This window comes from Bemisia tabaci, chromosome 3 (genome assembly GCF_918797505.1).
Source record: "Bemisia tabaci chromosome 3, PGI_BMITA_v3".
NCBI classification, from domain to species: domain Eukaryota; kingdom Metazoa; phylum Arthropoda; class Insecta; order Hemiptera; family Aleyrodidae; genus Bemisia; species Bemisia tabaci.
The window spans coordinates 51,593,998-51,619,700 of NC_092795.1; the positions used below are offsets into that span (position 1 = coordinate 51,593,998).

Consider the following 25,703-nt stretch of genomic DNA (forward strand, 5'->3'; position numbering starts at 1 on the left):
ACCCGAACTTCGGCAGCTCGACCTCAAGTTTTTAGATACGTGATCCGAAAAATTCAGAGATCCATATGACCTCAACTTCAGGTCCCACGCACGAAGTTTTTTTCTCCGTGCAATGTTTCAAAATATCAGATTACGTTTTATTTTAAAGAGAAACCCAGCGACTCAAATATTGCGTCGAAATTTTCTGTGGATATGTTTGAATGAGCGAAGAAAATTCCGAGAAAAACTGGGCGTTTGTAGTGAGGGAGCCCTTAAAGAGAGTTTAATGATGTTACGCTGAGGGGGAAAAATTAAGGTGAGAGGAGAGGAGGACGGAAAATTATGTAAGAGAGAGCTCATTTCATTCCGAGTCTATGCTCTGAGGTAATGATACACATTCTCCGTTCAATGGCACCGCACAGCGCGGACAAAAAAATCTTCCTCTGTGCAAACACAGCCAACAGTCGTCCATGGCCGTGGCACTAGAGAAGCGTTCTGCCATGCTAAGGAAAAACGCCGTATGAACCTTCAGGCGTTGCCATATTTCCTTTTATAAAACGCGAATTTTCTGGTAAATTTATCAATATTTTCCTCTCAATTTTTCAGATAATTTAGTTCACAATTTAACCTTAAGATTTTGAAAATTTAAAGAAAAAATATTTATAACTTTCCTTAGAAATGAACATTTTATGGAGGGAAATTTGGCACCCCTCGAATGTTCATACGGCGTTCTTCCTTAGCACGGCAGCGTTGCGTTGGTGCGTGCCTCTTATTTAGCAGCTTCCGGCGATTGGCAGAGACATTGACCTGAAAGAGAAACTTACTTGTAGCGTTTCCTCTTTCTCAATCAGAGATCACTGAAGACGTAGATTTCAACGGATGTAAACATATACCCATATTTTTACTTACTTATGTACTTCATTTGGTTTTCCAGTACCTCAACGATATTCAGGGATCCTTTGTACACGGAATGATGCCTCACTTCTTCTTTTCGTTCTGTAACTTCAATTTTCTGACCCGAAAGTTTTGTAAACATCTCACGAACAACATTCTTGGACACTCTTATTCAAATCAAAATGAGGTGAGTTGCCGTAGGTGCATTTTTTTTAAAAAAAAGCCTCAATAATCCACAAATATCTTGCACGAATTACATGGCACGGGATGAATTTTTTTGTCGTGATTTTTCTCATCATTATGTTAAAGCCAATAACTGCAAACAAAAAAAAAAAAAAATTATTTTTACTCCGACTGCAAAGTTTTATAGAAGTATGCTTTAACTAACTTCATAGTAGAGAGAAATATTGGGTGTATAGAATTTAGTTTGCTTATTACCAATCATTCAAAAGGATGCTGATTTTAAGTGCAATTTCGTAAATTTTGGTAATTCGAAGGTAACGTAGCCTTAGACGACTAATATAAGAGGAAGCTCAGAGCTTCTGTTAAAGAGTTGGGACGATACTTTATTTACGACGGAGAATCAAACTGTTGAAACATTTTTTATAAAATTCAACGGCCACATTTTCATGCACGCTTCTCTCCTCCCTCTACCCCCTTTATTTTCCGGTGCGTGTGCGAATGTGTGTTAAAAAGGAAGTTAGTTACTCGCAGATGACGAATTTATTAACATATTTCAAATGCGATCAACGTAGATTATTCCCGTAATTCACTCACACCGGGATCAAGTTTAACTGCTCTTATGAATATTCCAATCTGGGTTAAATCACGGTTGATGCGAGGTTAATTTAAATGCCGCTTTTTCAGAGCGTGTACGAGGTTATTCTTCACAACGGTTTGACTGGCTCTTCTCTCAAAACAGCTAGGCACTACTTACAACTTCATGAATCAGGTAAGTTTTGTCCGGATTTTTTTCACTTTATTCTACGGCTTACCTATTGGGGTTCACGATTCACGAACCCTAGGAAAAGAAGCGTCATTCAATAATCTTACAAAGAGTTTACACAATCGCGAATACTAAGTACAAAAATGTGTTCTCCTTCTAATTAAAAAGTACTGATTATGCAGTCGTAGTGACCGTTCAATGTCTTAGCGGTAAACATGTACAGAGAGCTGATTCGTCATTAAAAAAATGGGAAATTACGTAAGCAAATTTTTATACAAAAACACAAGGAACCATTTTGTAATCGAATAGAAGTCTTCAATAAAAAGGTTGTCTCGTCTGATGATAATCCAATCTATTGGGCTATCCATGTTAGGTATATAATTTTCCGTGCAGTTGCACCCAAATATAGCACAAATTTAGTACATTACCGACGAATATTCTTCTATTTGTTTTCCGTAAAATTCCAGGTTTCTTACCGTTTTTAAAATGTAACCCAGCACATCACGAGGCGAAATAAAAAATTGAAGTTTCTAAGAGCAACTGCGCATACATATATTTCTATCGCAGCATTTGAATTAAAATCTATTTTAAGCCACTTTTATAGACACGAAACTTTGGGCACCCAATACTCCTTGTATCTTGTTACATAACTTTAAAACCTAGCCAGAATCTTACACAGGAATGAAAACAATCACTAACATTTGCCACGCTGGGCCTTTTTTTTGGATTTCTTTAACATTTAGACGAAAGCGCGACGTCAGGACCGAAAAATCCCGTCATAAGCACCGTCACTCTTAAATCTCACTTAATTATCTATGAGTACTAACTTCATTGTGGTTCTGATGCAGGAGGTCAATTTCAAAGATTCGATTACGGCGATGAGCAGTTAAATTTGGAGCACTACGGACAACCAAGGCCGCCGCATTACGATGTGTCAAAAACAAGCGCTCCCGTCCACATATTTTATGGTGCAACTGATATAGTATGCCCAGAGCAGGTATGTACTTTCTCCTTCAATTTTCGGTTAAGTTCTACCCGAAACTACTTCCCATCTGTGTCACAAATTAAACGGATAATTCCTTAAAACCATCATTTGCCGGTGAGTCAAATCTCATTCCCACGAACCAGCCTCGTTTCAATCAGTTTTTACCGGATAGGGCTATGGTTTAAAAATTATTAATAATAAAGCTATACCATTATTTTTTGAGCGAAAAATTAATATTTAACAATATTCGTTGTCCGATGCTTCTGAATGAAATATTGAGATACTCATGGGCCTCCTGCAAGAAGAATTCAATTCTGCATGCTACTGTAGATTGCGTAACTACAAAATCTGCCACGGCTGATTCTTTTTCCTCTGAAATTGTAAAAGAAACGAGCGTAAAACTGAGATTTTGGTCCATTTGCTTATAAAAAACGTATCTGCTCCTTTAGCCATGGCACGTGGCGTCAGGGAACAAAAATTGTAGCACTCTGCCAAATTTGAAGACTGAAATATACGTTGCACCTTCGTGATGATTTTCCTCTTGATCTTTCAATGAAAAGTTTTGATCTTCTGCGAAACGAACTTGAGAGTGAATCAGAAGTGAGAAAATAGCACGGGCCAAAGCTGAGCGCTCCTTACACTACTTGCGAATATACGCTGCAACGCTGTTGGTTGGGTTTTAAAATGATACAACTATTCCGCCTCTAAGGCCACGCTCGGAAGTATCATTTCTAATTGAAGGCGTTTTTAAGGCGCCGACACCACAATCTAGCAAATGAAGCAACCGCATTACGGCATTACTCGCTAATATACTTTGCTACACTGTTGATTGAGTTTTGAAAGGATGCAACTACTCGGCGTCTAGGACCACGCTTGGAAGTATCTTTCCTAATCGAAGGCGTTTTTTAAGCGTCGATACCTCCATCCAGCAAATGAAGCAACCGCATTACTCTCTGATCTTCGCTACTACTCCGTTGATTGGATTTTAAAAGGATGCAACTATTCGGCCTCTGAAGCAACGCTAGGAAGTATTTTTTCTCCTTGAAGGCGTTTTTCATGCGTCAACACACCTCATCTGACAAATAAAGTAATCGCAATACTCGCTAATATATGCTGCTTTACTGTTGGTTGGGTTTTAAAAGGATGCAACTATTCGGCCTCTAAGGCCACGCTGGGGAGTATCGTTTCTCTTTGAAGGCATTTTTTAAGCAACGACACCTTCATCTGGCAAATGAAGCAATCGCATTACTCACTAATATACGCTGCTACTCCGTCGATTGGGTTTTGAATGAATGCAACTATTCGACCTCCAAGACAATGCTAGGAAGTATATTTTTTGGTTGAAGGCGTTTTTTATGCGTCAACACTCAATGAAGTGAAGGTAAATGAAGTGACCATTTTCCCGTTGAATATGTAATTTGAGCTACTTGGACGTCGAATTATTTGCGAATGCTTTTGCAATTAATTGTGCAGCGTATATTAGAGAAAGAAGCCGGAATGCGCACTTTTTCGGCATTGACCCTTCCTCAAAATTTGATCTATAATCGATTCTAAGAATTTTGCTTAACCCTCTGAAATTGCGAGATAGACTTTATGATGAGATCTTCTATCTTTACATTTATTATTATTTCAAATTTTTAATGACCCCTTTTATTGTTTCAGGATATAATGTTGTTGAAAGAGGCTGTATCAGGCCCTACAGATTTAACGCTAGTGGAAGAGCCACATTTCAACCATGGCGACTTCTTCATGAGCAACGAAGCAAAAACTGCCTTAAATCCCAAAGTTCTGGAAAAAGTACGGCTCATAAACGAGCTGCATAGTAAAAGTAAAGTATCCGTTCCTCCGCTAGGAACTAATGACGCCGGTCCGCGCGTGCCCGATCTGAAGGAAAAGGTGTAAGCAAACCTGGAAAAACAGCAAAAAAGAGAGAAAAGAATGAGTGCCACAAAAAGTGGAAGCGGTAACTTCTAGAACTCTGAACCAGGCTCCAAATATTCTCTTCAAGGATGAATTGGACGTATTTCTATCAAACGGAACTATGTGCGTTATGACGTGAGCCCTGTTACGCATGTATTCTTATGGGTCTCAGGGCTCATGTCTTAATGCACATAGTCCCGTTTGATAGAAATACGTCCAATTGAGCTCATTATCAGATCTGTTTGTTATAAACAAAATCATATTGCTCTCTAAGTTTATATGAAAGGCAAAAGGTATCGTTGATTCCAAAATGATTGAAATTCTCCATTTTCTCATCAAAATTCAAAATTTCCTCATGATACGATTAGGATTAATGTTTGGGTGTGAGGCTTGATACTTTGTTCACCGCAGCAACCTTCTTTTCACTCATTATACTTACACCTGGACGTCTTTCTGCCAAACGGAACTTAGCGCCAATTTGAGTTCCTTTTGAGGAATTTAGAATCCCGGATAGCGCGTTCTCGCGTTCTGTCAAACGTACCTAAGCGCCATGGAAACGCATCGCGAGTATAAGACGGAATAAGCCGGACGCCCGATTCCGCCGCCAATCCAAGCCCCCCTCTATCTTCCTCATCTTATGGCGCTTAGGTCCGTTTGATAGAAATACGTCCACCTGAAGATCGCAAACATCTTTATTTTTTGTGGAGTTTAATAAAGCTAACAACAGTAAATCAAAAGTATCATAGTGAAAAAACTGCATCATCAAACTCTCACCAACAGTATGTAAGTGCCAGTATTGCCACCGAATTGAAAATAAATAATTTCTAGAAACCTGCTTTTGACAGTGAATTCAGGTGCCAACCAAATCTTGAATATTTTTATCCAGCAGGAAAGTATAGCATTACTTCTTCCGAATAAACTAAGCGTCGCGCCGTCTCTATTCTTTTTGCTTGATTTGTTTGTTTATGTGACAAACTTGCGGAAATAATTATGATCATTATCACTTATCATAGGACCGATCTCAAAAGTACGAATAAAAGGTTCGTCAGTGATCCTGCATCACAATGCAATGTAAAGACGCAGGTGTGAAAAAATTAATTGTGAACTTGTTTTACGACGATTCAAAATTTTCGAGTGGAAGCTTCATTTTCAGACATCACATTCATCTGTCATTTAAAAAATCGCATAGGAAAACGTGTGAAACGAAATTACGTTACTCAAATGTTCCTGCTTCCTGCAAGCAGTAACTGTTCTCGAAAAATGAACAATACTTTTTTTAAAGTGTATGTGCGTGTGATATGTAAAATTTGACAATTTTTTTCTAGTCATGTGTTTTAATAAACCAATTGTGTCCCGTTTTCAAATTCTAGAGTTTTTTTTTGTTTTTCTGGAAGGGAACTGAAACCCGCTAAGTCCTATTTTCAAAAATAAATTGATACTTTCGGATAAAGGATACTACTTAGATTCGAATTCTAACCGACCAGTGAACGACTATTGATAATAAATCCATGAGTCAAATTGTAACTCTTTAAAATAAACAGTTTTAAAAAGCCAAATTCAGGGCATACAGTGACCTTCTGAAACCCTACTGTAGAACCTTTTGCATACTGCTACTCTGCTCTTTACCGATTTAAAGTAAATTTTATTATCTGACCTGATTGATTCAAAGTACTCTCAACTTAAAGTAATCATCCACCCTCTTTTAAACTCAGCTGATTGTGAGGTGCGCAGCATTTGTGGAGTTAAAAATTACCAGAAACGCTTCCATGGTGAACAGTTTACAGTCGAATTTCAACCAAGTGCACACTGAAAAGAAAGTTCGGTCATATGAACCGAACATTTTTTTTCTCGGTGCACCTCTGAAAATTAGGTACGCTCCCTATTCTGTGAAAAAGATCACCAGAAAGAGTCCTTATTTTATCTGACACTGGTACAGTTTTTCAACAATTTTTTTGATCCTGAAAATCGTAGTCTTTACTGAAATCACAAATTTGTCTCATATTCTGTGAAAGTAATCGCAGGAAACCCCCCATTAGCGTCTCTAACCTTCCCATCTCTTCAGTACCACTTTTACATCCAAAGTCAATTCTGATACTTCTTCAAACATCGTTTACTTCCATACATCCAGACATAATTGGCGAAAAAAGCATTGAGAGCAAAAAAGACAGTTTTCGGTTGTGAGTTTTCAGGATCCCCACAATTAATTCATACATTAGAGAGGAAACTTCTGAGTGCATTTTGTGGAACGGCAAGAGCATTGTAAAATTATCTATGAAGAATATTCGGTAAACGTTTAAGCTAATTTCGTACACTTGCTCTGATCATGATAGATGAAGCATTAGCGGAGATTTTGAGTCACCGCAACCGAAAAGTGCCTTTTCCGGTACTTCAATCGGATAATAAAATCGCAATCTGATTCAAAACGCACTCTCACGGCGCTCAAACTCTTAAAGAGTGATGCCTCGCTCTAATTAAAAATCACACATAGGACGAGTGAGAAATCAATCTCTCAATAATTACGACTTGTAATCGCACTGATATTATGATGATACCTCATTTTTCCGAAATAATCAGTATTTTTCGAAAGCGAAAAGAAAATCTGCCAACCGATGAGATGAACCGTGCGGTCAATGCACGCTTTTCTTTCACCTGCCCAGATTTTTTATCGAGGAAGACATTTGATTACGCTAATTTCACTCGTCACACAGTGGATCGAGTCAATGGGAGAGGTCGGAAAAAATTTGCCAACTTTAAACGCTTATAACTCCGTTTATACAAAACTTCGAGGTTCTGATAGTGGTTCCATTGGTTTCCTCGTTAAATTGTCTTCTAGTAGCACCCTTTGAACTTTAAAATGTGACGAAATAAACATAAAAATTCGCAGTTTTTGTCCAAAATTTCATGTCCGACCTCTCTAATAGACTCAATCCACTGTGCGTCATTCGAAAGCAGAGCTCTATCTGTTTGGCGAGCACGTGCAGAGGAAACTACGGATCTGAGCCCGATCTGCGAAAACTCCTATCAAAGCTCGAAATTTTGTTTACGGAAAGCTCGGATAGATTGATAGCTTTAAATCAGTTTTTCGATCGAAGCGCCGAACAAAAACGGCTGGAAGTGTTTCAAATTCAAAGGAACCGTTGTATGAGTCGGACTTTCAGCGGTGCGGAATAAACATGTGGGAGAACGATCAAGTGAAGTACGTGCGTGTCTCTGTTCAGTTGCTTTTAGTGGGAGCTGTTCTCCTCGTTGCCCCTTCAATTGCGGGCGACGCAAAATGTGAGGACAATGACGGTCCCATCACGCACCCTTTGATGGACTTATCCACGGTAAGTTACTAAATATCAATTTGTTCCTTCACACACTTACTAATATTGCAAACTTCTTAATAGCTGCCGATGGTTTTTCTTTTCTACTTTATTCATATCAGCTTCCTGTGGAATTAAGATATTTATAATTATAGTGATTTGACTCTGTAAAATTATACCGTTCTAAGGAGGAATGCCGTATGAGCCCTCAGGCGTTGCCAAATTTTCTTTAACAAATGATGAATATTAAGAGAAAGTTGTAAATATATTTGTTCAGCTTTTTCAGAGAATTTTGTTCGTTATTCATATCAACTTCCAGTGGAACTAAGATATTTATAAAATTATTGTGATATAACTCTTGTATTATTCTACCGTGTTAAGGAGGAACGCCATATAAGCTTTCAGGCGTTACCAAATTTCATTTGACAGATTATGAATATTTAGAGTAATTTGATAATATATTTCTTCAGCTTTTTGAAAGAATTTTGTGTGTAATTCGAACTAAAGTGTGTGAAAATTTCAGGGAAAAATATTCATAACCTTTCTGGAAAATAAATCTTTCCCCAAAGGAAATTTGGCAGCACTCAGATGTTCATACGGTGTTTTTCTTTAGCACGGTAGTAGTACAAATGGTATATGAATATAATCCCTCTTTAAAGCAGACAAATGATTTAATTTTATGAAGTGAGCTCCGAATTTAAACATTCATGCGTTATTTCCGTTGTGCCAATCGGAAAGAAGGTACAATTATGAAGAGAAAGCATAAATTAGAATGCTGAAAAAGACACGAGTAACCTTGTGTTAAAGATAAGAACAATACACAAAAATAGCTCGAATATTCAACTAAACGAAAAGCACACAAGAATGTTTGAATTTACACCATGTCTAGTGGTCCACCATAGAATTTTACTCTCAGCAATTGACATTCGGTAGATATGCAAAATATCTCATGTTGAATAGTTACAAGAAGTCAAAGCACACTGCAATTCATAATAACTGAAGCCGTCCTAATGTCAATATATTCTATTCCAAGCTAAGTATTGCACACGTTCCTCTTACGTTCTCTAAAAGCCTTCTTTCTCTAACCTCCAACCGAACCAATTTTTTTTCGACCCCACTATTTTTTTCTGTTTTGAATTAAAAAATCGTGCATGCTTGAAACAGTTACTTTCAAGCGACGCAAGAATCTCTCTTTGTTGGAAACTTTCGCATTGAATAAATATCATTGCCAACTCTCTGGAAGGTTGTGGGAGGACCAGATACAGTGGCGGTTAGACGTCAAAGAGCGCTAGAGAGCGCCGTAAAAGCGACTATTATGTATGTATAAATATATTTTAGATTGACCGGTTTTGTAAAGACTCCGTTAAACTTTTTTGCTCAATTTTTCCCCTTTAATTTATTCTAGGATGAAATAATAAATTATTTTGGATACCCGGCTGAAACCCATTACATTACAACGGTTGATGGGTACATTCTAACGATGCATAGAATCCCTAACCCAGGAGGCGTCCCTGTGTACTTGCAGCATGGGTTTATGGATAGCTCAGCAACTTGGGTTCTAACGGGACCAGGAAAAGCTTTGGGTAAGTAGAATGCGACCATTAATTTCATATGCCTTGGGGCACTTCATAATATACCGGTGGTTAAAGTGAAAAAATGGCGTGCCTCCAATAGCGGTGTCACGAATTGCTGCTCATTTATTTTACTTTTTTCAAAGAAAGCTAACTAACGATATTTCTGGAGGCACTCTGTTAACTTTTGGCACCCACCTAAAAAACATTCACGGCTAGCCACACGAAAATATTGTAAATAATAATCAGGGGAAAAAATCGTCGGAGATTTTAAAACTCTGCGATGGAGTTATTCATTATTTACTTTAGTCATAGAAATTGTAAATTATAAACACTGAGCACGAGCAATTTTGAAGAAATATACTAATGCGATTTACAGAAACCTTGATAATCTCAGATATCTATAAAGAGAAAAGTCGTAGCAATTAGTGAATGTGATTTGTTGATTATTTTTAGCACTAAATAGCCAAAGCCATCCGTAAATCATTTTGAAAACTCTCCAGAAGAGACAGTTTATCGAGATTTGTTTTTTTTATGGATAAGAAAATTAGCTGAGCCTATTACTCGTGCAACAAAAATGCTTAGCTCTAAGGGCAAGAAGAATCGCAGAAGTTTTCGAAAAATAATGGTACTCAGCTAGTATGTTACATAAGTGAAAGTAGAGATACACTTTTTCACATCGGGGTAAACAAAAAAGCTTATTCCTTCACGAAATCTGAAATATTATCTGGCTAATTGCGTCACCTTATTAAGATGGCATATCATTTCGCATTTAGTTGAATAAAAGTTTCTATTGTATAGGTGAGTGAAAAAGATTCCTGGAAGTAAATATTTAAATGAATTTTTCCTTTCAAACAAAGAGGAAACTCATTGCTCATTGGAATGAATAAGTACGATGTTGAAATGGAATTGCTCGAATATTTTCATACTGTTAGAAAAAGTTGAAGACCTCTAACAAGAATGTTGCTGTTTGTTGGGGATTGCGATTGAAATTTATCTTTTTGGTGCTCAACAGCTTTCATTCTAGCGGATGAAGGGTACGATGTATGGATGGGGAACTTCCGAGGAAACAGATACTCGAGAAATCACGTGTGTAAGTCGGTCGAGGACAATGAATTTTGGGACTTCTGGTAAGTAGGTTTAGTCACGACCTCTTAACACATTTTCATTTTACAAATTACTAAAAAACCAGCTACCTTAACAACCTTATTAAATATATTTATATATCTATTAATTTAGATATATTTAGTGCTGTTTCATTAGTACAGCACTTAAATTTTAGTACACTCTTTCTTTAATTTGAGTTCATTTCTTTCTTGTTTTACCTCTACTTTGCTCATATTTATTAGATATATTTGTATATCTATTAATTTAAATATATTCAAGTGCTGTTTTATTAGTATAGCACTTAAACATGCTACATGAGACTGTGAAACAGCTACATGAGACTGAAACATTCACCTTCATAATTTACTGTCCTCATGCGGTTGAATTGCACTAAAAAATGGTTTTTAAAATTTCTCCTTTTTGGGGGAGTGTTACTCATTAAAAGACACGAGAATCGCGAGCAGAGAAATTGAAGAAAATTTCTCAATCTACTCTTGATTCGTGATTATTTTTATAGAGTTAGTTTGGATTTAGGTATTAGTTGCCATTATTAGAAATTCAATGTTTCTCTTAAATTATCGGATAGTTGGGACGATATGGGGAAAAAGGATGTGACGGCAATGATCGACCACGTGTTGGACGTGACTTGCTGGCCGAAGCTTTTCCACGTGGGTCACTCGATGGGCACAACGACGTTCTACGTGATGGCCTCGTGCGTCCCTGAATACAACCAAAAGGTCTTCGCCCACTTCAGCCTCGCTCCAGTGGCCTTTATGAAACACTGCAAGTCCCCAATACGCTACTTTACCTACTGGGAACCCTTCCTCCAGGTATTTACATAGCTGAAAATGTCCGTGTTTAATTACTTTGAATTACCTTAATCATTGGCATCCATCAAATAGGCAACATCTTTTCTCCATTTATTGTATATCTCCAGAATTCTTCAGACTAATGTCATAAGCTTTTTGCCATTGAGAAGTTATCGCATTTTAATCAAGAGGAGCTAGTCGAATATGGCATGAGCCCTGTCATGCATGCACTCTTGTGGATCTCAGGGCTCATATCAGAATGTATGTAGGTTGGTTTGATTTAAGCACGTCCGAATGTTTGTAAAACAGTATGACGGGAGGTCTGCAACGCCGCAAACCGATATACGCGTTTTTGCAGTTTCACCATCGAATATTGGTGCTCCGCCGCCGAGAAAGAAAAAAAGTGTTTTTTAAGAACAAAGTTACAAGATGGTTCAGATTTTAAAGAGAGGACAATTTGTACATTGTACATTTTTATTATTCTTAATTTTTATTCACTTCCGAATCAATTTAAGTTGCTTTAATACTCTCCGATGATACTCTTTTCCAGAGAGAGACGGGGACATGGGAGAATGGAGCTAAACCTTCCGATCTCATCGAGCAAATAGAGGTTTGTACCCAAGATGTATCACGTCATGTTCATCCTTGTCCGAGATAATGTATATTGCTAATTTTTAAATCTGTGCAAAACAAAGATGGTGTTATATTATTTCGCATTTGAAAAATAATATGAGTTCAATTCATTCTGAATAATCTAAAGCGGCATTATGCTATCCAAGTAATGCCATTCAATTAACACGTATAACTTAATCTATCGCATTTGTATTCGTTGATTTTCAGTAATTTCTAATTTCAAACCACGTATAGAGTTTTCACTTTTCAGCTTTCACTGGTGCTTTATGAAGTCCTCAAAATTTAAATTTCTGTGGCAAAACTTTCATAAATACGAATAATGCCCTTCTCGCCTACCTAATCATAACCAAGATGATTAAGGCTATAAAAAATGTGTATACCTAGCGCCTTCGCAAATCCTTTGCTGTTTGTTGTGTAAGCATATACTTTTCCTCACATAACAAAAAAGAGCATTGCATTTCATATGGAAACAGAAATAAAACGAAGCTATGGAGCCAGTATTAAGTGAGTATATCAGCCGATGCGTTATCGACAACTGCATCACTTATTTTGAAATGCAAATGAAGCGCTGGGTGCAGAAAGGGCATTTCTTGGTTGCGGTGTCTCAATATCTCCGCTAACGTTTCATCCATCATGGTGACAATAAATGAACGTAATGTGCTATAACTTTTACTTAATAATCATTATATTTACGATGCAGAGAACTTAAAATTTCAGAAAATTCAACCGATCGTTTCCTCTCTAAAATATAATTCAGCACTGGCGATTCTGAAAAACCGCAACCGAGAAATGCTCTGACTGCACCCAACGCCTCAAATATTCGTGGTTTGAAGTCGTCCGTATTGCCTACTTGAAAAAAGAAAGGCGCTCCTGATTCTCCGAAAACGAGAGTCAGTGAGTGGGAGGAGAATTAAGGCTTTCGCACCCACTCTCAGAAAGTCACGGTGTTTTCTGCGTCGCATGAATGAAAAGTAAACTTTGCGTTAATTCATGGAATAACACTTATATGAAAGAACTTTCGAGGATAATGTTAATTCTCATTTGAAGAGAGTACGTATTGAAATAAATAAGATAATGTCACGTCACTAATCTCAGTCAGTTACTGCTAATGGGATGGTTTCAAAAGAAATCTTATTGGAAAGTTTGTACTCTAAGATACTCAATAAAACTTTATTTATAAACTAAGCACATTTTAAAAGTGGGAGCCTTCAATTTTAATTAGCATCTCATTCTCGATTTGAACCAAATTTTATCGATGAAAATATTTCGGAGTGAATCCAAATTCGTCGTAGAACTATGAATAAGAGCCACTGAGAGACACATCAACTGTACTTTAGCTTGAGTTTCAAATATACACTGACTGCATGTATTTTGGCTTTGCGACCCGCAATGATTCAAAACCTACCGGAACGCACAATGTTTAATCTCTCTGTTTTTAATTGCAGAAAAACATCATTGATCATAGGGGAAAGGAGGATGATTTACCTGTAAGTATGTTTCTAACTGTACACCTAACAGTCTTATGTTGCCAACGTGCAAACTTGTAACATTCAAGTTTGGATTGAACCACGAGAAATCGCCCGATGTTTCGAGAAAGACAAATAATGATAATAGTTAAAAACCAGCCTGACAGAATCTGCGGTATTTTAAACTTGTCTAGAAGAAAAAAAACTTCTAATGGGTCAGTCACAAGAACAGGTTTTTCGAAAACGAGCATTTCAATAAAGCATGGTGATTTCAAGTGCAATGGCATTTTCACTGAGCCAATGCAGAGACTCCGCATGTAGACTGCCAATTTCCATATTCCAGAAAATTTGAAACCATGCAACTGGCCGGGCCAGGATTTTTAGTTTTATTTATATTTATATGAAGAGGAGTTTAGAGTTAATACTTTGTAGTCCTCTTTATGTATATTCAATAAAGAAAAAAAAGAGAAAAACATGGAGAGGAAAAAGCCTACTTAATATGCGGATATTTTTTAATACAGGAAAAGACACTTATAAAAGTTATTTTCATTCCATGCAAACTGAAATCTAATCACAATCACACTTTTACATTATAGCAATGGACAAATGAACCGCGTTGGCAGGAAGGAACCAAGCCACATCGGCTATTGCCAAATTTAACTGGGAAATTTAATTTTTTACAAGGGAATGTCTTGGTGGATTTCTCTGAAAATTTTAAGGAATTTACTTCGCACTATATAGAAAATTCACTGAAATTTGCACAAAATTACGCACAACCGTTTTTATGTAAAACATTGAATTGACCAATGGAATTTGGCAATGGCTGATGTGGCTTGGTTCCTTTTTGTTTAATGCGGTCCGAATCAGACTCTGAGTCCGTGTCGAGGTCACATTGATTATCTTACAGAAGATCAGATACCCATAATGGTTCGTAATTTCACTTCAATAATATTTCTGATCAGTGTCTGCGCTGAAAATAATATTTCAAGAATGGTAGGATTTTGCGTTAACTTTCTATATTTATTTCATTTTCCCCAAAAATAGTTTGAACCTTGTTGGTCATCAAGAATTCTAAGAGACAACACGTAAGATTTCAGTCGGTTTCTCTTACATGATATCCTTAAATTTTTTCAGCTGAAACACTATCTGCTTGAAAGTGACTATAGCAAGAAAATAGTGAATTGGGTACATTAATTTCTCAGTTTTCATTTCCTATTTTATTTTTTCTTTAAGGATGTAAAAGCACTGAAAACCATCGGGAAAATTGCCCTCCATGGAATGCAACATGGAGAACTGACGGTTGAGATTGATGAACCTCTGAAAGAACTGTGTATCGCCAACTCGACAAACGAAAACATTTGCAAGAATTTCATGTTCATCATTTTTGGCTACGATGAGAAGCAAATGGACGAGGTTAGTTGAAATTACTAATTTCAATTTTAGTTCTTTCAAAGTAAGCAATCTTACCAGAAACACTGGCAAGAACGCAAGAGCTATCATAGAGCGCAATAGTATAGCTTTTTAAATGGGCGTGGAGTATATAGAGCTATAAAATAATGAAGTGAGCTGGGGTCATATCCTAGTCGATGAGTTCCGAGCCCGGTGTGCGCCGAGATTCGGTCACCTTTTCGATAAATTTCCAATCCCTAATGGCGATGTATAATACGTAAAAATTCACAACCTCTTTGTTTAGATCGGATGGCCGGATACTCGTGTATCGAAAACAATCGACTCTGTATCGAAATGGTGACCCGGCACCGCTTAGAGTCATGGAAGTCGATGCCCAAAAAATGCTTAAAACTGGCGCCAGCTCCCATTCCTATTACGACCCTATTGTATGTACTCTATGTAATCGGGGCAACTGTACATAATGAAAACCAGGAATTCGCCCCCTAAAGGTTTCGCGGTCTAACCTCCGCGAGACACTTCGTGCCCTAGCCATTATTCGTCACTCGTTACTTTCGTGAATTTATTTTATAGAGTATGATTTTATTCTATAAGGTATGATAACAAAGGAACCGTATGAAAATCATTAATTATAAGGAAATAAGGGAGGATTAGAATGATGCGTGGATGCGCAGCTCCAGCCTCAGCTATAGAGTTGCTTTCTCTGCCATATAAAAATTAGATATGGAATACTTAATTCAAAATTTTGAATTATTTTTTACACCAATTCTATTTTTTTAAAAAAAAAAATAAGTAAAAAATAAAGTAAAGATTTATTGGTATACCCTCCCGTAGCTAAACATATCCACAAGTACTGACACACATGGAATATTCTGTACACACTAGTAATTTGTATACCCAAGTTAGAAAGTTCTCCATTCGAAAAATGGAAACAATTTTATCTCGTTTGTAAGTAGGGCAATTTGACCGTTCAAAGAATGATCTAATCTTCGAACTAGGCACAAAAATAAGTTCCATCTCTCAAAATCACAATTTCGCGGTAGATTTTGACAAACATTCAGGGAATCACGGTACTTGACTGTCAAATTTGGACGCATACACTTCAAATAACTACGTAGTCCCAGGAAATTTTGAATCGCTCAAATATTTGAACATTCCTAATCCAAATATGTATGATTCCCATTTCCAGAGCCTCATACCCGTTTTTCTCGGACACACTCCTGCGGGAAGTTCGGTGAAGGTTATGAATCACTACGCACAAGAAATCGATTCAGGTACGACTCATCCTCAAATTTCTCAGCATTGGTTTACCTAGCGTACTCGAGAATCCGGGTAAAAGCTAACGGCGGCAAAATAAAGTACAAAGGGAGTAGGCAATTTAATCTGCAGACTGAAGTGGTCGTACTCATTCTACGGAAATGCGATACGTTCAGGAAGCTATTGTTTCCGATGGACCACCGAACGAAGTAGAAAATTAAACTATCCCATGACATGAATCACCATCAAAATTTGTGTGCGATACTTTGAACGTAACAAACATTTTTTGAATATTTTCTTAAGTGGGTTTGCCTCTAATAACAGAGACCTTTCCGGAGTCCCTATTAGACATCTCAATCAGTCTGTAATATTTTCCTCTTTTTCTCATCGGATGTCCGAATAGAGTTCAGCAGGCTGATAATCAAAATTGATAGACAAAGCGATAGACAAAAGAGACACACGGAGTATGGGGGCGATCCTCGTGGTTGAAGAGGGTTCTTATAGACTAAGGTAGAAAATGATGGACTAACGGTAGGGAGGGTCTCTCGTGAGTGGTCGTTAGTTAGTTTATTACCTACCTCCTTCGTCCAATGCAACTGCCCGCTTCCACCAATAAGATCCCTCCATATCCCCTTTGTCTTCTTTTTCCATAGCTTTGTCGATCAATTTCAATGATTGGCCCGCTGGTCGTAGAATGTTACTGCGACAACAGAAGAACTTCTCAAAAAGGAATTCGACGAAGAAAATATTGATTGGACATCCCATAAGGACTGAGGGATATTTTCTGCGATGTAACGGATATTAGAATTAGTCAAATTTGTTCATATAGAATTTGGGATAACTGCTAAATTAAATGCATAAAATAGTAATTTTTTTTCACAATAATATGGCGCATAAACCTCATGATGAAGATAATAATGCAAATAAACAAATTAATACAAGTTTGAAAATGATCAATACTTCAGATTGAAAAGCTATTCTTAATTATTGAAATCAAGAAAGATAAAGAAAAGTCTAAAATGCGCGTAGGAAGGTACTTCTTAAAGCCTAAAATCGGATTTTTACGATTGAAATTACGTCTTTTAGAATAGACACATTAGTTTAGTGGTATGGAATACATTAATCCCTTAGCTTCAGTTATATTTGAATAGTATATATACCATGTCATTACAAAACTTTCGTTTATTTTAATTACTAATTTATCATTATTTATTATGTATTTTCCTTCTTTACGATATGCATTGATAATCTCTTGTCCAAATTTAGGTCACTTTAGACAGTTTGATTACCACAGTCCCAAGCAAAATTTGAGACACTACAATTCTGTCACTCCACCCAAGTATGATTTGAACCAGATTACGGTTCCAATTTCTTTGCACTACAGTTCAAATGACGCTCTAGCCGCTGTCTTGGTAAGCACACTTTTTTTGCCATTTCCCTCCGAACTACTCTAGGCTTAATGATGAGAGCCACAATGTGTTTGACGCAATGCGTGAAGTATTCGTGCAGTCTTGTAGGCGCTATGCGTTTCGTGCTGACCGCATTGTGTTAGACGCAATGCGTGAAGTATTCATGCAGTCTTGTAGGCGCTAATATGTGTTACATGCCGACCGCCGCGCCGAGGGCTTCTTATTTACATCTCAAGTCCTCGTGGTCATCATGCCTCTCTGCAGACCAAATCGTGTGTTTGGTTTCTCTCTTAACTTGACTAATTAAAGGTGCAGTATCACCGAAAGACGACAAAATTAGCAATTACTATACTCTCACGAAAAAGAGATTTTGTCGCCTTTTCTTGTTGGTAATTTTTTTTTCTGAATCTAATTTTTTTCATACCTGCATTTAAAACAATTGCAAAATTCGCCGCCATAGGCCGCGGCCCATGTGGCCACCCTCTTAATCCGGCCCTGAATAAAGCAAACAAAATAAAGGGAAAAGTAATCCTGTACACTAATAAAATTATTTATGTACTTGTGTTGCTGGTAGTTGATATAGGAAGTGGTTCGCCAATCAACACATATTGTTAATTTTGGTACATTTTCAGTGAATTTAGCCCTGAAAACCACGGAGAAACTAGGAAAATGCATTCCTTCGATTGCGACGTTGGTATTCACCACTCGTTTCTTCAAGAAAACTACCTTGCATTTTCTCTTGAAATTGACAACCATGGACTAAGGTTATTTTGTGTTTTACTTCTCGTATTAACTAAAGTTTTGAGTTGAAATTTCTCTCTGCGTTATTTCAAGTTAAACTTCAACGAATACAATCAGACATGCAACAGTCAGTACGTCTCAATGTGTTCTCTATTTTACTGCTTACTGCTTTCGAATTTGCTGGATTTTTTGCTGAACTACCAGAAGATGAGTAAGAATCCCAGCAATCAAAATTTTAGTCCACCGTAATTTTTACAATGAAGACTTGACAATATTTTACTTCTTCTGAATGTTTCAGGACGTTCAAAGACTAGCGAAGGGTCTGCCGAATCTAATCAACATGCAGTTAGTGGACGATCCGATGTGGAATCACATCGATTTTACATGGGGCATAGAGGCTCCAAAACTCGTTTACGAGAATGTAATAAGCATCATGAAAAACATAACAATGCCGCCATACTGACGGTTACATCACGGGAAAAGGAGAACAAGACCCTGGACCTCTTCGAATAATTTCACCCGAACATTTGTACCCTCGCCAATTCGGCTGAGAAATAGGTCTTTGAATAAATCTTATAAAGTGGTGAGGTACCCGAGATCTGCTGTGCGGTGTATCAAGAATATATGTTGGTACGCGTGAAAAATACAACGTATCACTGGACAAGGTGCAAATTTAAGCACAATGATACAGGTTTCTTCATCAAAATTTCACGTACAGCACGATTTGTACAACGACAATCACTGAAAGTAACGTATAGCTAAGATATTTGATGCATAAATTCATACTTCCCGCTATCAGAATTTTTTTTTTTCGTGATATATGGGAAATAGTACAAAAATAGATTTGGAAGTAAGAAAATTAACCATCTAGTAACGTCATCTGGCACACACACATCTTAAACACATGTTTTTGGCAGACTAGATCATTTTGTCATAAATCTCCTCCAATAATTGTTCAATTTTTGAACCAAGGCTCTCCTAGTTTCCAATTCAGTTCTTTCCATTTAAACACAAAAGTCAAAATTTCAGGTGCCCGCAAAGTCTCCATTGTTAAATCGCACACTCTGTACGTTACCGTAATAGTCTCTGCAATGTAAAAATATTACAGCCGCAGTATCTCAACACTAAGGCTCAGCTATTGCGAGTTTTTTACACTTTGAACAAAACAGGGTGGGAAAGAAACAATGTTCAATTGAGAAGCCTGCCAAAACCGCTGTAGTGCGCTATTCGATTCAGGGAGATTCATGTTTTTCTTGTGAGCGGGAAATTCAAATTATTCGTCACCAATGCTGAAGAAAAAACCTCATTTTCTTGGTTTAGAGTTATTAGTTATTTTTGTTGCGCATGTTGTGTTAAACGTGAAATTTTGTTGAGCAAACGTCTCAGAATGCTTAAATTCATGTACTGAAAGAAAAATCTAGTGATATTTTCACTAAAAACGTCGTTTCTTGTCGACAAAATTTATTTATTTGTAGTTAAATCCGTGCGGATTAAACTTAAAGTCAGTTTCCTTGAGTTAAAGAGACGTTGTCTTATGGTCGTTTTTTTAACTTAAACGTAACGATAGCAAAACGACGCTTTTAAAAAAAACTGATGTTGAGTTGTTTCTGCACGGACTTAACTTGAAAAAACCAAATTTCGTCAACAAGGCTCTCAACAAGGCTGACTCTTTAAGTCAGAATAATATCTCAATAAAAATATTTTTTATAGTGTGCCTTGTTCAGTGTGGCCCATTCAGCAACTTTCAGCATTTTACTTTTAGACATTGGACCAACTTTTGGATGAGGATAACAAAAAATTCGGCATTTTTATTCTTTTACCCAAGTCGTGCCAATTTTAAATGACGGATTTTCGTTATCACTCTAAAAGTCAGGTAACTTTGTATATTATGTCGATTTTTGTATCTTACAAATTATTTGATTGTTTTGTTCTTTTTTTCCCGTGAGGACTAGCATCTAAATGGCGTTTGCAAAAAAAAGTTCCTTGTAAATGAATAATATTTATAGTTGTATATTTTTAACTCCTATTGAGATGTTGCAAAATTGTAAAAAAAAATCATATTTATTAAATTATTCTTGTCGTAAAAACGCCGTGAGTTCTTCTTCTTGCAATCTCTGATAGTTAAAACATGGATGGGGTAAAAAAGCGAATTAATCATTTATCTCCCATAATTTAATAGATCAGTCGGTCTCCTGTAGTTTAATGGTTGTAGCACTGACTCTATAATCAGGAGGTCTTGGGTTTTATTCCCGGCTCGACCCGAGTCTGATGGTCTCAAACAACTTTGATGGTTGCCTCGGGTTGGTACATAGTAGGGATGGAGGGGGCGGGGCTCTGAATGGAAGCGTAGGATTACCACTTGTGTAGTGTTTTGAGTGGTGAAAAAAGGGGGGAAAAGCATTTTAGTTGGATTCTTTATTTTTATATTTATTTTTTTTAAAATCCAATTTAGTTTATTTGTGAAATTAAGTAAAACACGATCATTGTGTGAGGTACTATGCGTTCACCCTCGGAGTTATCTTATTCCTCATAATCTGTTTGTTGAAAACTGAGCCTGAGAATATTTTTTATGTGGTTCTTTAATATCTTATAATCCCTCAGTGTCTCTTAAAAACTCAAATGAGTATTACATCAATATTACTAAAATCAATGTATAAAATAATATTGAACGATATGAGTTTCCGTTCACTCATAATTATATGACGGTGATTTTTTTCATTTTAATGACTCTTCATCGCATCCACTCATACAAAAACAAAACAAAAAACATGAAGCCGATATCTTAAAAATATAAACTACAATAAACGACTCATCTATTTATTTTTTAAAGGTGTGTATTTTACGCTCTTGTGAATCATGTTATTATTCATCCAAATTTTGAATCAGTTATCGGGCACGTCAGGGGTGAAGTGGCGAGAGCCTCTCCCAAATTCGCACCGATTTAAGATATAGGTGCAACACACGATTGACGTGAATTAATTTCAGTCCAGTCTTATCTAATCCTTTCTGTGACGGCTTAATTCTACAACTAGCCCGTAGTAAATCTGAGCGGCAAGTAACGTCAATACAGACAGAGGTGACGTCACATGCAATTCTGACGGCATAATCAAACCTACTTGTATGAGAACTTCATCCAATAGAATTCATTCTCTCCTCATCTCACGCCCATCATTCGATACTTGAAGTTTGTATAGTACACCTTAAATCACGATAATTTTGAAAATCGTGACCGACAACATCACGCGATGTACCCGGAGTCACTTCAAAGTTAAAAATAATCCGTGACAAAATCCAATTAATTGAGGTGCATGGAACACACGAGCAGAAGTGCAAATATTTGTCGGATGGCGAAAAGAGTCACAGATCTCTAGGATTTTAGGAAGTGAGAGTGACGAGCTGAAATTAAGATTAGATATCTAGGATCGCTCCATTACTCTCACTTTCTTTCTTTGCGAATCTTTCGAAGAGGAGGTGGACCTGACGTAATTCGGTGAGATTACGGCATTGGCGTCTCTCGCAGAAAAATGCTTTTAAAATTTAAGGTGCAGCAAGAGCGTGGATGGAAAAATAAAGGATAAAAATGGCCATGAGACCTCTAAAATATGAGAGACACATAAGTCGCCTAAAATAACATATAGATGGCCGAAGTGCGTAACTACGTATCTCTACTGCGGTGTTGCAAAATTTCTACTACCACTTCATTTTTTCGAGGGATAAAAATAGTGTTCCGCAAAAAAAATAAAGTGTGAAAGGGAGTCTACAACGTCGCAAACGGTTCGTGCACCTTAACGCGAGTCTTTGAGCTTGTGTGAAAATTAGAAGGAATTTCTGTTAAAATCGAACAGTCATAAGGTCTAAATATGACATTCTTTTTCCTTTTGACACCAAAAAAGATCTGAAAAGTGCCTAATTCCTTAAAATCTGTAACTTAATCCCAGAAAAAATTAGGGTCAAGCAAAACGACCTTGATGCGAATATTCACGAGTGATCTCTCAGCAGTTGCAGTTACCCCCCATTGACTATCTCTTTCGTAGGTACTTAAAGGCATCCCATAAGAGAAGCTGGGATCAATTTTTAGCCTTTATTATAAAGCTTACAAAGCTCGTGCTTGGTTTTGAACATTTCAGACATGTGCTGCTAGAACTTACGAATCTTAGAATTGAAATATATCTGTTGTAATTTTTACATAATTACGTATTTTTTTTTTATTTTTTTTTTTGGGGGGGGGGGGCACATTTTAGCAGCACGGCGTGGTGGATTTTTTTGAGACTACAGCTGTAGATTCACCTTAATAAAAGGGTCAAATTTTGTATATCCGGCGGCAAGACCAAATTGTTAACATCTGGAAGATCCTAACTTGGGTTTCGGGTCGGCTAGGCAACTAAACTAACTGTAAGGCAAAGAGCGAGAGCATTACGTGAAATTGAAGGCGCCTCAAAACAAAACCATGTTTTCTAAAGGTACCCAGATATGGCAATGTCTTTACGGTTATGATTTTTCACGCCGAAGGGACTTATATAAAAAGAAAACGGTACAGATGCACATTATTCAATTCCTTGCACGTGGGCGAAAGTGTTAATCCGAAAAATTAACGCCAAATCCTTTTAGTATGTCGCTCCTTTAACATGAGGGCGTGTCTCTATTTTCACATGAGCCCCGTAAAGCATAAAGTTATACGAACTTCAGAGCTCACGTGGAATTTGAGATACGCCCTTACGTCAGAGGAGTGACAAAATATGGTATTGAAAGGTGTCGCACAATTTACCAGCACTTGTCTTGGTGATCAAACTATCCTGTCTTAGTCAATTCATTTTTCAGCTTTTTACATTTCAGTAATCGATGAATGGAAATCCATGAAAACCTGAAGTTTGTTAAACAATCAGTGTGCAGCAATTTTTTTGTTGTAAAAGGATTGAGATGACAACGATATCTCTGTATAGGCACTCTGTTTCTCCAGTTCTGCAACTAACGGCAACTTCCGTACATTTCTAAATAGGTTAGAAAAGCGAAAGTGCCTTCAATTTTGAACATGCAACACGCCCATCCGTACGACACGCATCAAAGGCACCACAACCAACTCAGATCGAGATACTTTGTGGGTCGATATAATCATCGCGATTTGAATCCGTCGTTCTAAAAAAGATGAAATCACATTAAAGATTGTATTACGAGAAAAACAGCAAACATGTTAATCAACCCGTTCTAAATGTCAGAGCTCTGAATTACTGAAGCAAAAATGAATTAATCAATTACATTATTATAAAATCCGCGATTTAAAATGGGTCGATGAAAACAGTTTTTAATGTTTTTCTCGAGTTTTTCTAGCGCATGAGTACCCTGGTGAAAATTGGCGATAGGAGCTGCGTTTCAAAATACCATAGGAGTTCTTATAGTCGACTGAAGAAGGCGATAGAAAATCATATAGCTGGCTGTAGAAAAAGGAAAAAATCATACGGCCGGGCTACACGAAGCGATAAAAAATTATACAGCCGGGCTATAGTTCCTATCACCGGGCTTTCCACTTTATCGCCTGGCTGTTGCTTTTTCGATATCGGTTATAAAAGGCTATAAGAAATTGTGTAGAAATTCGTGGGCTTAGTAAATCTTTAAGTTTGTACGGAATCAACTTAATATGTACAAAACGCACATTATATTTTCCTTTACTACATATTTTTTTTTCATCAATTACAATGAGAATAATCCATACAGAGTGTGCAAATATTTCAAAATCATGAGTTTAACAACGCTGACTCCACGAGATTAAATATTAGAGCCTAACACAAAGCGGAGAGGCGGCGCACTGTCGCCTACAAACCGGGATACTTAATGCACTGCGCAATGCGTGAAGTATCCCTGTTAGGTTTGTAGGCGCCAATGCGCGTTTCGCGCTGGCTGCCCGCCCGCCGCGCTGCGCCGCAGCGTACCACGGCGCTTGAAGCAACTATTTCACACCAGAGGTATTGAACAGTATCGTACGAAATTAAGGGCGCTCCGACATGTTAGGAATGGCAGGCATCCTTCAAAAGTACTGAGCTTCCCTCGCAAAATAAATCAAGATACTACGGCCCAAAAAGAGAGCGGTAGTCCAAAAACTCACTAAGTCCTAGCATCCGTAATTAGTAACGGATAGCATACACTTCATCACCAGGCTGTTGCTTAGTCGCCATCGGCTATAACAGGCTATAAGAAATTGTGTCGCCGGCTGTACAAGCTATTGGCAATCTTACAGCCGGCTGTAGGTCTATGGTATTTTGGAACACAGATTCTACTGCGATTTTTACCAGGGTATTTTTAAGAATGGCCGATGCAATTATTGGCCTTATATATACTCTAGTTTAGGCTTGTGTTACTAATTGGTAAGTCTCTCCAATTTAGAGACTCTCTTTCTGTTTTAGAGTGCATCTCTGAATAAGTGAGAAAAGCGAAAGTGCCTTCAATTCTGAACACGCAACACGCACATCCGTAGAACACAAATAGTTGCATCAAGGCGCTATGATCAACTCAGTCTAGTCTTTAAAAAGCGGAAACTCCTCTAATTTGAATGTATCGAAGACATAGGAGCAAAACTGACAAAACTCGTAAATTTGTAATAAAAACTAGTGAGAAAGTGAAAAATAAGTTGTTACTTTAATTAACCTGTAAATTGTTGTGATACTTTTACGCCTCGTTCAAAATCTTGCAAATAACTTGACAGAAAGTCGGCCAGTAGGGAGTTTGTCAATTAACGCAGGGATCACATTTAAAATTGATGACTGGCCCGCTAGCGAAATTTTCAAACTTTTAATAAGCCAGTCTGTGGACTAGCTGCCCAGTTTGCGGAATGGGCAAGAACACCGGCCAGTTCGCGGACAGCACGGATTGTGCAGTTTTTCGCAGCATTTGGAGCAGATGAAATTCATTCAGAGTCGATTTACTTCCACAAAACAGAGAGAGTTAATTCGGAGCAGATTCAGGGAAAATTCACGGCAGAACTTTCGGATGGGTCACATGTATTTGAAAAACTACGTAGCACAATACAAGCAGCATTAGAAGTCTCAGACCCTTTTACCGTATGAGTTGTCAATAAAATTCTAAAAATAGTAATTATTAATAATTTAATACAAACTAATGTCCCCAAATAAAACGAATTTTGAGAATTTTTATTTTTCAAATTATTCCGATCCGTCTCACAAAATTGCTTTCTCCAAACTTCATGATAGTACGATCAGATGTATAAAAGACTAGTTTTTAAGTCTGATCATCGTATTGTATCATTGATGTATTGTAAATACATG

The 25,703-nt window shown here is 37.3% G+C and overlaps 1 protein-coding gene across 1 annotated transcript in view; it reads left to right on the top strand.

The window, feature by feature from the left end:
* LOC109036328 (uncharacterized) overlaps positions 1–20,516 on the top strand; it is a 39,460-nt gene extending 18,944 nt beyond the window's left edge. The window contains exons 6-20 of the mRNA XM_072297608.1: positions 914–1,060; positions 1,741–1,825; positions 2,668–2,816; positions 4,467–4,702; positions 5,738–5,807; positions 7,784–8,050; positions 9,435–9,612; positions 10,616–10,730; positions 11,294–11,537; positions 12,067–12,126; positions 13,595–13,636; positions 14,849–15,028; positions 16,212–16,296; positions 17,546–17,691; positions 18,728–20,516. Of these exons, the coding sequence (XP_072153709.1) occupies positions 914–1,060; positions 1,741–1,825; positions 2,668–2,816; positions 4,467–4,702; positions 5,738–5,807; positions 7,784–8,050; positions 9,435–9,612; positions 10,616–10,730; positions 11,294–11,537; positions 12,067–12,126; positions 13,595–13,636; positions 14,849–15,028; positions 16,212–16,296; positions 17,546–17,691; positions 18,728–18,892 (2,169 nt within the window). The 3' untranslated portion in view covers positions 18,893–20,516. The remainder of the gene's footprint in view (positions 1–913; positions 1,061–1,740; positions 1,826–2,667; positions 2,817–4,466; positions 4,703–5,737; positions 5,808–7,783; positions 8,051–9,434; positions 9,613–10,615; positions 10,731–11,293; positions 11,538–12,066; positions 12,127–13,594; positions 13,637–14,848; positions 15,029–16,211; positions 16,297–17,545; positions 17,692–18,727) is intronic.
* The last annotated feature ends 5,187 nt before the right edge of the window (positions 20,517–25,703 follow it).